The sequence below is a fragment of the Sceloporus occidentalis genome, unplaced genomic scaffold (genome assembly GCF_023333645.1).
Source record: "Sceloporus occidentalis isolate IW3139 unplaced genomic scaffold, rSceOcc1.0.p SCAF_1, whole genome shotgun sequence".
Lineage (NCBI taxonomy): Eukaryota > Metazoa > Chordata > Lepidosauria > Squamata > Phrynosomatidae > Sceloporus > Sceloporus occidentalis.
In genome coordinates this window covers 41474244-41487918 of record NW_028316981.1, presented here as the reverse complement: position 1 = coordinate 41487918, position 13675 = coordinate 41474244, and the positions used below count along the sequence as shown (strand labels likewise).

Below are 13675 nucleotides of genomic sequence, written 5' to 3'. Positions count from 1 at the left end.
TTCTTGTTCACAGCAGAGTGGCCTGAAGTGATTATTTGGTAACAACAACAGAAACAAACATTTATTAATAAAGAGGGGTAAAGCATAAGGTTCAGTGTAGTAGGATCCAGGGATAGATACTGTATGTGGTTTCTGAGGAAAGAAACGCCTTGAACTACTTTAGGGAAAACAGGAGAGGAATCCTCTCTAACCCTGGTCACTGCATCTCCACAACCATACCCACCCCCCAACATTTCACAGATGAAAATTGGGACATATGTGGCCAAGAAATATCAGTGTGGTCAAGGTGACAAATGTTATTAATGAGGAACAACACACAAAATAGGAGATGCTGCAGCAGTTTGCTTTTGCTTGCCTACAAGAAAGGGAAAGATTTCACCCCTCATCTCCTCTCTCCTCACTGAGTTCATGAGAACAAATTACTTTTGCACTTTGAACCAAATTTGCAATAAATGAAGTAAAGTGAGTACAAAGAGGGAAAAAGGCAGGAGGAGAGAAACTGGAAAATTTTGAAAACAGCTTAAAAAGTGAGACAGCAAAACATTAATCAGGACTCTCTGTGCCAAATCAGTTGGAGGGTATGGATCTCTCTCACACACATATACACATTCCCATGGGGTTCCTACAACATAGATTATGATTACTAGAACTGGAGAACCACTGGAATTTATTAGGAAATTGTATTACTATGAATTTTGATTGAGAAGTTTTTCTAGCTGCTGTTAAGCACACAATAGGGAGTTATGCTGTAATTCTTTGAGTAAAGAATTACGTCAGAATATTCAAAAAGTACAAAAGGCAGGAAACTGCAAAGTTCCATTCCACACATTACTCTGAGAGTGACTGGATGGCATGTAGAGATACAGATCATATAAGCACCCAGTGCATTATTGGACACCTTGTATAAGGAACAGGATGCAGATTATGCAGATTTGCTGAAAGAAAGTAGTGTTGAGTGAGAAGTTATAAATACAAAATAAAAAAGTGATAAATATCTAATCAGCCCTCAAGTTATTGCAAAACACATACGTTGGATGTGGGTTCCCTTTAGCTTCACATTTGATTGTAAACTCTTCATCAAAAGGGAATGCCACTTGATCAGTCGATTGAGCTGTGATTGTTGGGAGCTGCTGTACTGAAATAGAAAGACATAAAATGATCAAATAAGCAAAGAATGATGGCAACATTTCATTTTGTCTTAGCTTACAGTTGTAAACCGCTTAGACACTGTTAGTTCAGTATGAAGCGGTATATAAATGAAGCTGTTTGCTTTATTTGTTTTTCTCAACCTCTTTCTTATCCATATGTTCCATGTTTTGCATAGATGTCTAGCTGGCCATTTCTCCTCTCCTCATTCTAAAAATCATACTCCATTCCAAAATAATTTTATAGGACTATGACCATGAAGTACAGTTTCAAATCTGTGTTATTATTACTGCAACAGATGAAGTATATGCATATGAACATACATGTGTGCCAAAATGACATGAACATTCTGTTCTTCCCTTATAATTATATCAATTGATGTTAATTATGGTGGTGGGGAATGGAGCTACTTAAAAATATAATTTTAACATCTCAATTTAGTTCCGCATTTCTGTCTTTTGATGGTAGTGTTTAATAAATTTCAAACCTACATAGAATATGGTTAGCAACTAGGTAAAGAATTAGGTCAGAATATTCAAAAAGTACAAAAGCCAGGAAACTGCAAAGTTCCATTCCACACATTACTCTGAGAGGTACAGGACAGATCAGGTTAGGGTTGCCATAACTGTCAACCTCCAAACCAGAACAAATGTTTAAAAAATGTAGGACAAAATTTACCCCCCAAATGTAGGACATATTTTTAAAATGAAGGGCACGCAAACAACTAGAAAAAGTTAATAATTTAAAATAGCATTAATACAAACACATGTTTCTTAGGCATGCTCAAAATGGAGGACATTTTGGCATTATTCCTAGACAGATGGCAGAAATGTACGGCTTATTGCATAACCAAACCCTTTGGGTTTCTGACTTAACATGGATTAACATGGCTATGCATATTTAACACGTCAAGGTGGTTTAACAAGAAGTGGATTGGCCCTCAGTTTCAACTGTACTTCTTACAAGTGTGTACTTGGTCAAGGCACTTTAGTTTTTCTTCACTGTGCATGAGTTTGTAAAAATCAGAGCAACTTACATTGGTCATGCCTCAGAGAGTATCAATATCATCATCATCATCATCATCATCATCATCATCATCATTGTCAAAACAAGGCAGACTTGTTAGCATTAAAAGTACCAAAAATACACAGAAATGCACTGTGGAAAGTCACACTGTCTCGGCTTCAGAAACACTGAGTGCCTGCCTCAGAAACTGTTATTAATATCACCACCACCATCATCATTATCATTGTTAAAACAAGGCAGACTTGTTAGCATTAAAAGCACAAAAATACACAAGAAACACACATGGGGAAAATACAAATTGTGCAAATGGCCACCCTCCTCCTCCTCCTCCTCCTCTTCATCCTTGGCACCAAATTGTGCCAGGAAATGGCCCTTTCCCCTCCCCCTGGCCGAGATCCAGAGGTTCTCAGTTCCTCTTCCTTCTTCTCCTTCTCCTCCTCCTCCTCCTCGTCCTCTGCCTCCTCCTCTTCTGAAGCTTCCTCCTCCTCTGAAGCTCCCTGAGGCTGTCCAATAGGAGACAGGGCCCCACCCCCACTGTTCTCCTATTGACCAGGCAGCCTGAAGGGGAGAAGCTGCTGGTAATTAGGTCCACGCGCCAGCCGCAGCCAGCCACAGCCCGCACAATTGTGGCCCATCGAGGAGGTGGCGGAGGAGGAGGAGTTGGGTGGCTGGCTGGCCGGCTGGAGCTGCTGTTAATTAGTGCAGTGCACATGCGCGCAGAAGCGCAGCGTGTGCAAGTCGCAGCCAGCCATGGCCCGCACAACTGCCTTGGGTGGTGCGGCTGCTGCTGCGGCCCAACCAGGATGGAAAGGAGGAGGTGGGTGGCTGCCTGGCTGGCTGGCCGGCCAGCCAGCCGGCCACATTAGTAGCCAGGGCAATGGCCACATCAGCGGGCCATGCCCCGGAGCCGGCTCCGGAGGCGGGATTTAGCAGGAACTGGGATGGGACCATCCCGGTACTGCCAAAACCGTGCATCTCCCGCCTAATGGCGGGACATGGCAACCCTACATCAGGTGAGCTTTTATCATTTTTTAAAAAACATCCCCATGAGTAGGCCCACAGACAGAAAATAGTCTGAAAATAATGAAGGTGGCAATCATAGATACCTTTAAAGCAGGTAAAATATAATATGATATAATATATTGTGAAATAAGCTGTGCAACTCCCACTACACAGAGAAACCACAGACCAGAAGGATAAATAGCCAGTCTGCCTCTTTGTGGACTTCATGGAACTCCTCCTCCCATGACAAGCCAGGCTGTGAGTGATGCAAGATCTCTTTCTTTGGGTTTCCAAGATATCTCCAAATAACTCAGCATAATTTGATCACTGTGATTTAAGTGCCCAGAAGATTTTCAGAAATTAATACAGGGTGAGTCTCCTTCTGATTTTGGATTTTGGAATCCAAATACATAATGGCATATACATAACGGGATATCTTGATTTCACTGAGGCCTCTGACAAAGTTCCCCATGATATTCTTGCAAACAAGCTTGTAAAATGTGGGTTAGACAAGGTAACTGTTACATGGATTTGTAATTGGTTGACTGGCCGAGGCCAAAGGGTGCTCAACAATGGCTCTTTTTCAGACTGGAGAGAAGTGACAAGTGGGGTCCCACAGGGCTCTGTCCTGGGCCCAGTGTTATTCAACATCTTTATCAATGACTTGGATGAGAGAATTGGGGGCATACTCATCAAATTTGCAGATGACACCAAATTAGGAGGAATAGCTAATACCCCAGAGGACAGGATCAAAATTCAAAACGACTTGAATAGACTAGAAAGCTGGGCCAAAGCTAACAAAATGAAATTCAACATGGAGAATGAAATGCACAGATATAGGATGGGAGACATCTGGCTGAACGAGACTACGTGTGAAAGGGATCTAGGAGTCCAAGTAGACCACAAACTGAACATGAGTCAACAGTGTGATGCAGCAGCTAAAAATGCCAATGCAATTTTAGGCTGCATCAATAAAAGTATAATGTCAAGATCAAGGGAAGTAATAGTGCCACTATATTCTGCTTTGGTCAGGCCACACCTCGAATACTGTGTCCAGTTCTGGGCACCACAATTCAAAAAGGACATTGAGAAACTGTAGTGTGTCAAAAGGAAGGCGATTAAAATGGTGAAGGGTCTGGAAATCATGTCCTATGAGGAACGACTTAAGGAGCTGGGAATGTTTAGCCTGGAGAAAAGAAGGTTAAGAGGTGATATGACAGCCCTGTTTAAATATTTGAAGGGATGTCATATTGAGGAGAGAGCAAGCTTGTTTTCTGCTGCTCCAGAGACTAGGACCCGGAGCAATGGATGCAAGCTGCAGGAAAAGAGATTCCACCTGAACATTAGGAGGAACTTCCTGACAGTAAGGGCTGTTTGACAGTGGAACAAACTCCCTCGGAGTGTAGTGGAGTTTCCTTCCTTGGAGGACTTTAAGCAGTGGCTGTCACTGTTGATTAAGAGTGGCAGGGGGTTGGACTGGATGGCCCTTGTGGTCTCTTCCAACTCTATGATTCTATATATTGGAGCTAGTAACCAAGTCCATTTATGTTTCATGTACACCTTATGTACATAACCTAAAGATAATTTTATACATAATATTTTTAATAATTCTGTGCCCAAAACAATGTTTCTGTACACTGAACCATCAGAAAGCAAAGGTGTCACTATCTTAGCCACCGATTAAAATATTTTGGAATTTGGAGTATATTAGATTTTGGAATGGTAGAAAACTCAACTTGTACTGCACCTGTATTTTGTTTACAGTTAAATAAAAGATGTTGGCTAACCTAGGTCTCAGCATACCAACATAAATCCATCAGTTACCAAATAGTAGCATCCTCGTTCAAAGACACAGTCCTGATGTTAGAATGAATGGGCCTGGATGGTATGCAAATAATCTATTTACATTTTTTTAGTATTTTTATTATCCTTAAGAAATTAAAGTGTTGTGAATTTCCACATAACCAAACTATAAAAATGGAAATTGTACCCTGAAGAGTAATTAACCATAATAGAATTACCATTTTGTTATAAATTACAGGAATGAATATTAGGGGTACTGGCTAGAAACTCTTTAAGCCCAGTGAACCAGAAAACTCTGTGCTCATACAGAATGTGGTATCTTACTGCACCATATGGTGTATCATCTTCAACACCTCCAATGGCATCAGACTTTACCCAGCTTGTTTATAGCCAAATATAATTCATGTTTATTAAAGCCATAAAAAGGGCTTTATTAACAGAAATTAAGAATCAAATGGAAATGTAAGGTCAAAGGAAGGTCAAATAATTTGGAGAAAGAAATTATTCTTGTGACTACTTAAACCAGAATATGGTTCTGTGGCTCATCAGAGAATTTTAATATGATTCTTGCAGCTGGAAGCCAAGTAGATGAGTTACATTTTCAGGGTTAAGTTCAAATTTCCTGATAGAACAGTTTTTTTAAGGTTACATGAATGTATCTTCAGTGTCAAATATTCAAACAGTATACACTTTTTAAACTAATCATGATATTGTGAATTAATGTTGACTACAACAGCAATTCCTTACCATGGCATATATGGCACACACTCTCCACTCTACCTCTGGATGAGACTATTAGATGGTATTTAGTACCAGATATTAATGGCCTAATGCTTAGTAGGCATACTGAAATTATAACTGAAAATATACGTGTCCCTCCTGAATTTGGAATATTATAGAGCACTATAAGAATCAGATGGTTACAATGCAGATCAGAGGTGAGTTTGTGTTTTGTGTGTGCTCTTTCTTGATTTCCGATTTCTACTTATCATGGCTGGTTGTTCAGGTTCTAATCAAGTTATTCAGTGAAGTTGGCCAAACATAAGATGGTGAGACAACCCTCGAAAGGTGGCAGATATTTGGAGGCAATGGTCTTAGTCCCTGGACTGTTCAACCTATGTTCTGTAGGTGTTCAACTCTGTTACCTTAAAATATCAGTGGAATCCTACATGTAAAATGTTTGAAGCCTCCCCTAAAACTGACATAAATTCTATCATGTCAATTCTGGTGGAGGAAACTATCCTATGAAATATCACTTCCATCAGGTTCTCTGTTTGGAATGGAGAGCAAATGTCTTGACCAGCTGTGGTAACTAGGGCCTGAAACAGACGGGCAAAAAGATGTGGCTTCTGGCCCTTCAGGGGTGTGGTGTGCACACAACACATGTCCCTGATGTGGCTAGAAACTGCTCCAAGGCCTTTAGAAAAAAAGAGTAGCAAAAAGCCGCTCCTTTCTGGTGGCCTATTTGGGACCACAGTAGTAGCCTGCTTTCAGAGCCACTCCAAGCTGTTGGTCTGCTTCAGTCTTAGATCACAATAGACAGGTTTGATGTTGGTAGAAGCTAGGGGTATGAAGAATTATCACAAAATTATTTCTTTTTGATTTGATCAGAAACATTTTCTGATTCTCAGTTGAAATTTACTGAAAAATGTCTTTGTACCAAACTTTTTTTCTCTTTTTGAAACAAAGCTTACAACAATAATAGAAGTTCACAGTAATCACAAAAGCACACAACAACCATGGGACAATTGGCTTGATTATCTAAAAGATGCAAACAACCTGAATCAGAAAGTCACAGAGAAAGACAGGAACTATCATAGTTTTGCACCATTAGTGCAAAATCATTTTTGTGAATGTGAGAACTCTCACTGATTCCAGCAGAAGACATCTGGGAGATGAGGAGGGGGGAAATGATTTTTTTCATTCTTGCACATGAGAATGAAATACACATTTTTATTCTTTATAAGATCAGATAAATATGCTTGATATGGTGGTGAGCATTCAGCTTTACAGTATATATAGGGTTTGGATATGTGGACAGGTGGATGGCTGAGCAGAGATTCAGTCATATTGTCACTCTCCCAAATCGAGAACATTCACTTCAAAAGTTCAAACTAGAGAGCTAGAAGCTGAGCTTTACCAAAAACAAGCCCTTTCTTACTGTCTTCATTGACAGGGAGAAAGTAAATTACTAACCTGAGAAGAGCATTGAATGTGGAAACCTTGAAATACACCTGCCATGCCAGGCCAATGCAGTCCCATATCTAGCTTGATTCTCCATAAAAATCTGAAATGTTCTCCATTCAGTTAAACTTCTTTACAAACACTTAAGAAAATCATATATTTGCAAAGGAAGGGAGCCTCGAGTTACCAAATTTCAGCTATACATTAGGTTAGGTGTAATTCTTGTGAGCATGCTCAGTACTTTCAATTCCTGTTTTGAGGGCTTATCTGGTAAAAGAAAACTTCAGATCCTCTACTTCCAATGAGGAATAGTGGATCTGTGTGTACTATACAACAACCATGCCACAGCTAAACATGAACAAAGAAACAGACTTCTCATTTCTATGGTAACAGACCAAGAGATATATTAAATAAATAGATTTGGGCTTAAAATTGCAATAGATAGGGTGTGTGTGTTTGTGTGAATGAAGTGATTTCTGGATTAATATTAAAAAAATTACTGGATTGTATAATTTACCCTTTTACCTCTGGGGCTTTCTACATTACACTATCAAATCTAAATAAACAGAACACAAAAAAACCCACACACCCTCAGCTACTTGTTTACTGTGCTGCAGACCAATCAAGAGAGGAAAGCAGATATACATTTATTTCACATATGAATTCCCCATAGGCTCCACTAGAGCATCAGAAAGCTCAAAATGAAAACAGCACATCAGCAGGATGTAATCTATTTGATGGTATGAGAACATTCAGTAAATAGCTACAACTTACCAGAAAGTGGGATTTCAATGGATCTGGCCAAACTTAATACAAAGAGAAGCATGCATACAGTGATCCCTTTTGTGTTTAATGACATCTCCATCTTTCTTTTGTAAACAGGGAGTCCAAAGAGACTGAAATGTGCCTTGTGGTTTTTCTGTTCTTCAGTTTAAAAGACGTCCTCAAGAGCAAAGCCTGGAAACGGAGCAGAGAGAGACGTATAAATAAACTCAAGGCATCAGCTCAGCTCTAATTATGTTAGGAAAATCAAGAAATAGTCAGGACATATAAACGGAAACATAAATCACAGTAACATACACATTATAACATATTCTCCCCCTCCCCTGAATCCACACACAAAAAGAGATACAGAGGAAACAAAATCAATTACACTACAGAAATCTAATTACTTTTTCCTTTGCAAATAAGAGTAACCATGGCTAAAAATTGCCAAATTTATAATGGTTTACATTCATTTATTTTAAAAGTACATATGGATATGAATAACCTTCTTCATCATTCTTGTTTACATCATCTTTCATTTGTTTGCCTGAAAGTTTACCCCCATTTGTTTCTTTAAGAAAAAGCTGAACTCACATTTTCAGTTCTTTCTCATCTCTCCTCACACCAACACTACTATAATGAAACTAATTTAAATCTGCAGTGAATGTGCAAAAAAGGCCAAAATGTAATTATTCCAGATGGGTGACCCAAGCCCACATTGTCAATGGTGAGGAATGTTGGGAGCTACACTTCCACTATATCTGAAGGATGCCATGATTGTCCACCTGATGGGAAAATGTTAGGATTCCAATCAGCACTCACCCATTCTTGGTAAAAAAATGTTTTAAAATAAATTCCAGGTTCACCCAAGATATTCTATCTTGTTATCAGTAGTTTGATTAGATAGCCAAAACATTTCAGTACAGTCCTGCACTGAACTTGGTCCAAATTGGTAGAATTCAAAGATATAGCCATGTTAGTCTGCAGAATCAGTATGTAGAGAGATTTTATGGTACGTTTGAGACTAACTGGAAGAAAGAAGTTGGCAGCATGAGCTTTCATAGACTTTAGTCTACTTCCCCAGATGCTTTTGGTGGCATGGAAACTATCCAAATTGTTATTTTTGTTCTTGTTGTGTGCCTTCAAGTTGTTTCTGACTTATGGCAACCCTAAGGTGAACCTATCACAGGGTTTTCTTGGTAAGATTTGTTTGGGATATGGAGGTTTGCATTCCCTTCCACTGAGGCTGGGAGAGTGTGACTTTACCAAGGCCACCCAGTGGGTTTCCATGATCAACCAGGGATTTGACCCCTCCTGGTCTCCAGAGTCCTAGTCCAACACCCAAACCACTATACCATGTTGGCTTGATCTGGATTTCTCATAAGTCAATTAGCATATACTAGAAGCCTGAAGGAAAGACTGTTGTGTGGTAGCAGTTTCTCAAAATGTTAATTTGGTCTGCTCAGTGAGTGGCTTTGTATCAATTGCTATAGCACAGACTACTTTACAGCATTATTTTAAGGACAGAAGGGGAGCTGGAAAGAGGATATAATCTTCCTAAATTCCTTGGAAGAATAAAAGTGAAATAAAGAACAAAATAAATGTCTCATTTTTTTTTTTTTATTCAACAGCATGCTCAGAAAAGTGTTACTCGTGATCAAGGTGGAAGCCAGTGGAGTAGCAACCCACTGCGATATTGATGGGAGGTCAGGTGAGTAGCTATTCCCAAAGAAATCTTCTGGACTGTAATTTGTACTGCAGAGAAGCACATTTACCATTCAGACTCATTCCACAGAAGAATAAGGCAGCCAGCCAGAAAGTGACACTTAGAAAACCCCAGAGAGACAGCAAGAAACAGCTGGCTGACCAGCAATTATTGGGAGGGTGTTACAGGCCATTGGTTTATAACTGGGTAGAAATTATGGAGATCTCAGCAGTTTTTTGACTTAATGCCAAAAATAAATGAGTAGGGCTTTGATGGAATTTCATATTCAGGGATTCCCCCCACCTCTGCCTACCCCCATGGTAAATGTTAAAGCTGACAGTAACTAAATCAGACTTGAGCTACAGCAGATTTATCCCAGTTTGGAATATAGGCACATATACAGAATGCCTGATTTTGGCCAAGGAAATCAAAATTTAAACCTGGTGTGGGCAAGTGCTGTTAAGCAAGGGGCCACTTGTCAGAAACATCTGAGATTAATTAAAATGGAGTGTCTGTGAAATATTATTGTATTTATTAAAATTATACCCCACTCATAATTAAGAAATAAAATTCCCCACTCAAATGTGATATTGTATATTAAATGTATATTTATATATAAATCAGCCTTAAATGTATTTAAAATGAATTTAATGAATGTGATATTGACTATGACACAGACTGCGGATACTCATCATCCTAACCACTACCACCATCATTTCTTACCTACAGGCTGATTTTCTGTTATCCAAAATCCTTGTGAACAGAAGGGTTTTGTTTTGGATTTGTTTGGATTTTGTATTTGCATATGCATATGTGTACATAGTGAGATGCTGGAGATAGAACCCAAGCCTAAACACAAAATTGATTCATGTATCCTATATGCCTTATACACATAGCTTGCAGGTAATTTTGTACAATAGTTTTAATAATTTTGTGCATGAAACTAAGTTTGTATATTTTTTTCATGGGTGGCTGAGATAGGAATGCCATCACTTTCTGATGGGTTGGTACCCATCAGAAAGTGATGGCATTCCTATCTCAGCCACCCATGAAAAATAATTTGGTTTTTGGAGGATTTTGTATTTTGATATTGTGGATAAGGAAGACTCAACTGTATTTATATAAATATAAAACATACATAAAGCACATAAAACTAATACATACTAAAATCCACCAATACAAATTTAAAGCCATAATTTTAAAATAATCTGGATAGGCCTGCTGGAAAAGACGGGTCTTTACTGCAGATTTAAACTCAGAGAACATCTAGAGCTGATTGGTCTCTTCTGACAGGTCATTCCACATTCTCAGGGCAGCCAAATAAAATGTCCTCTAGGTAATGGTCAGCCCAGTTTTGACTGACTGAAGAGGGCCTAAGTGTATGGAGTGGATTGTATGGAATCAACTGCCTAGAGTGACATGACTCATTGGGAAAAATGATAATGTTTGACAAGGTTAAAGGTCATGAGAATAGAGGAAGACCACATTATAGGCGGAAGGACACAATCAAGAAAGCCACAATCTTGAGTTTGCAAGACTTTAGTAGGGCTATTAATAACAGAGTGACTTTGAGGTCTCTCATTCATACGGCTGCCATAAATCAAAGCTGATTTGATGGAGATTAACAACAACGATGATACTAAAAATGATACTGGCAACCCCATTATAAATGTTGTTAAATTCTGATGGCAAACTACAGTATCACTTTTTAAAACTACACAAGCACTGTGGGACTTTGTGTTATCCGTGAGCTGCACCTTCCTGACCCTGGATTTAAACCATCATCCAGCCATGAATCTGGATTTGCCAGGCTTGGGGAAATAATTACAAGCAAACTTCAGTTAACAAACCCTTTGACAAAGAAGCTTTTTTTTTTTACAAAGTGTTTTTATGCCCACGGGCCCTGCTTTCTCTCCTTGTCTTTTACCTAGCTAAGAGGATTTTGTGTTGTTTTGTTTTAATAGCATCAACAATGGGAGGATAGGGAAGGAAGGATGGAGAAACACAGACTTTCTGTGTCAGTTTGTAGGAGCTGGGAAGAATGAGATTCTACTCTAGCAGAATCTACAATTGCTGCTGTGACTCCCAGCAAAATAGCAGCTGCCTCCAGCATCCCTTACTTAGCACATGGGAACATAAAAGGATAAAAAGAGAAAACAGATAAACTACCTGATCAGCATATTAAAACAGCACAGATCTGTAAATGTAGCCACCAAAATGGAAAATATAAGAAAAATGGAGGACAGCAAAATTTTAAAATGTGGATGCATTTGGAAACAGCTTTCAATGTTCTGTTTACTTCTGCAATAATTACCTGACATGATTGTTTCATTTCACTTATCCCCATAGTTAGGTTGAATGGAAAAATTGCTGAAGTATATTAAACTGTGAAGTCAAAAGCTTTAATAGCTGGCATCCATAGTTTTTTTTATCATACATCTTAGTTTTTTACCATACATCAAAGGAGTCACAGACAGAATAGGGAAACTGCTGAGGAAACACAACCTCCAAATGGTTTCCAAACCGACCAAGAAAATCCAGCAAATGCTGCACTCAGCGAAGGACAAGAGAGACTCTCTCACAGCAGCAGGAGTTTACCGCATACCATGCAACTGTGGACAAGTGTGCATAGGGACCATCAAACACAGTGTGCAAATATGAATCAAGGAACATGAGAGACACTGCAGATTGAGTCAGCCAGAAAAATCAACAGTAGCAGAACGCTTTAAAAAATCATCCTGGGCACAAAATGCTGTTTTAAAACATTGAAATTCTGGACCATGCCAACAACTATCAGGTCAGAATGCACAGGGAAGCCATTGAAATCCACAAACACCTGGATGACTACAACAGGAAAGAAAAAACCCTTAAAGTGAAGAAAGTTTGGCTACCGATCCTGAAAAACAGCAAAATAAGGACTCAGGAAATGCAAATGAAAACCACCCAGGGTCAGGGGTTTTCCAAGCAGACAATGGACCTCATCGCATGGGGTTTTTAGAATGGCCCTGGTGCAGAACAAAAGGGGGTGGCAAGGGAACAGAATGGAGAAAGGACACATTTTACCATATTCCGGAACACCGCCAATGCCACCAGAAGTCGGCGTTCTGTTACCCAACCATCCCACAGAGGGCAATTTTCAGGAACTGTTCTGAACAGTTCCTAAAAATCATGGATGGTGAAGAGAACGAGGACTTCCGGCTGCATCGGTGGCATTCCGGCATGTCTTAAATTGTGTCCTTTCCCCATTCTGTTCCCTTCCCTCCCCCTTTCGTTCCGCGCCAGGGCCATTCTAAAAACCCTGTGCGATGAGGTCCAATGATAACTAATTAAACAGACACTAATCCTCTTTGCATATCCTCCCAACCTGAGGCGTTGCCATCAACAACAGAATAATTCACAGATTAACAAAGAAATCACTCCTTACCTAGAGTCACACAGTATACATAAACCCAACTTTCTTCTATGCCAGATTTCTCTGAAGATGCCAGCCACAGATGCTGGTGAAACATCAGGAAAAACCTCTTCTAGAACATGTCCACATAGACCAAAAAACCCATAAAGATATATTAAACTGCTCTTCTTTTTTCTGGCATAGGAACCTACCCCTATTTTTTCATGTCATTTTTGCCTCAGGTTCCACACTTCCTGTTAAAGATGTAATGCTTGGGAACAAATCTACTTTTTTTAACTGAGGTATTCCTATAATATCAATATGAAATTTCCTTGCTAGCACTTTTATTTCCCCGCCCTCCAAATCCCATCTGCTTTTTCTTCCCTTCTCTTCTCTGTTTCTGTTTGGGTTGTTTGACTTTGTTTTTGATTCTCATGTACATATTTTGCCATTTCCCCCTTATTATTCACACTTTTGTCACTTTTTAAAAAACATATGCACTCTCATATATATTTTCTTATTGACTAAGCACAAGGTGGCATTGCTGTGCATCTATGTTTACATTTCACAAAGACATGCATTTTGAGTTAGACACAGGTGTTTTCAGACAGGGAAAAATCACCCTGTGCTTATGATGAAAAGTAAAAGACATA

The 13675-nt window shown here is 39.3% G+C and overlaps 1 protein-coding gene across 6 annotated transcripts in view; it reads right to left on the bottom strand.

Annotated features, from left to right (window-relative positions):
• The window catches only part of CHL1 (cell adhesion molecule L1 like), a 325279-nt gene that overhangs the window by 111291 nt on the left and 200313 nt on the right, over positions 1-13675 (bottom strand). For all 6 annotated transcript variants that reach the window (XM_089519748.1, XM_089519774.1, XM_089519736.1 and 3 more), the window contains 2 exons: positions 7936-8118; positions 1030-1135 (listed from right to left, as the gene is read on the bottom strand). In XM_089519748.1, coding sequence (XP_089375874.1) covers positions 1030-1135; positions 7936-8026 — 197 coding nt within the window. In that variant the 5' untranslated portion in view covers positions 8027-8118. The remainder of the gene's footprint in view (positions 1-1029; positions 1136-7935; positions 8119-13675) is intronic.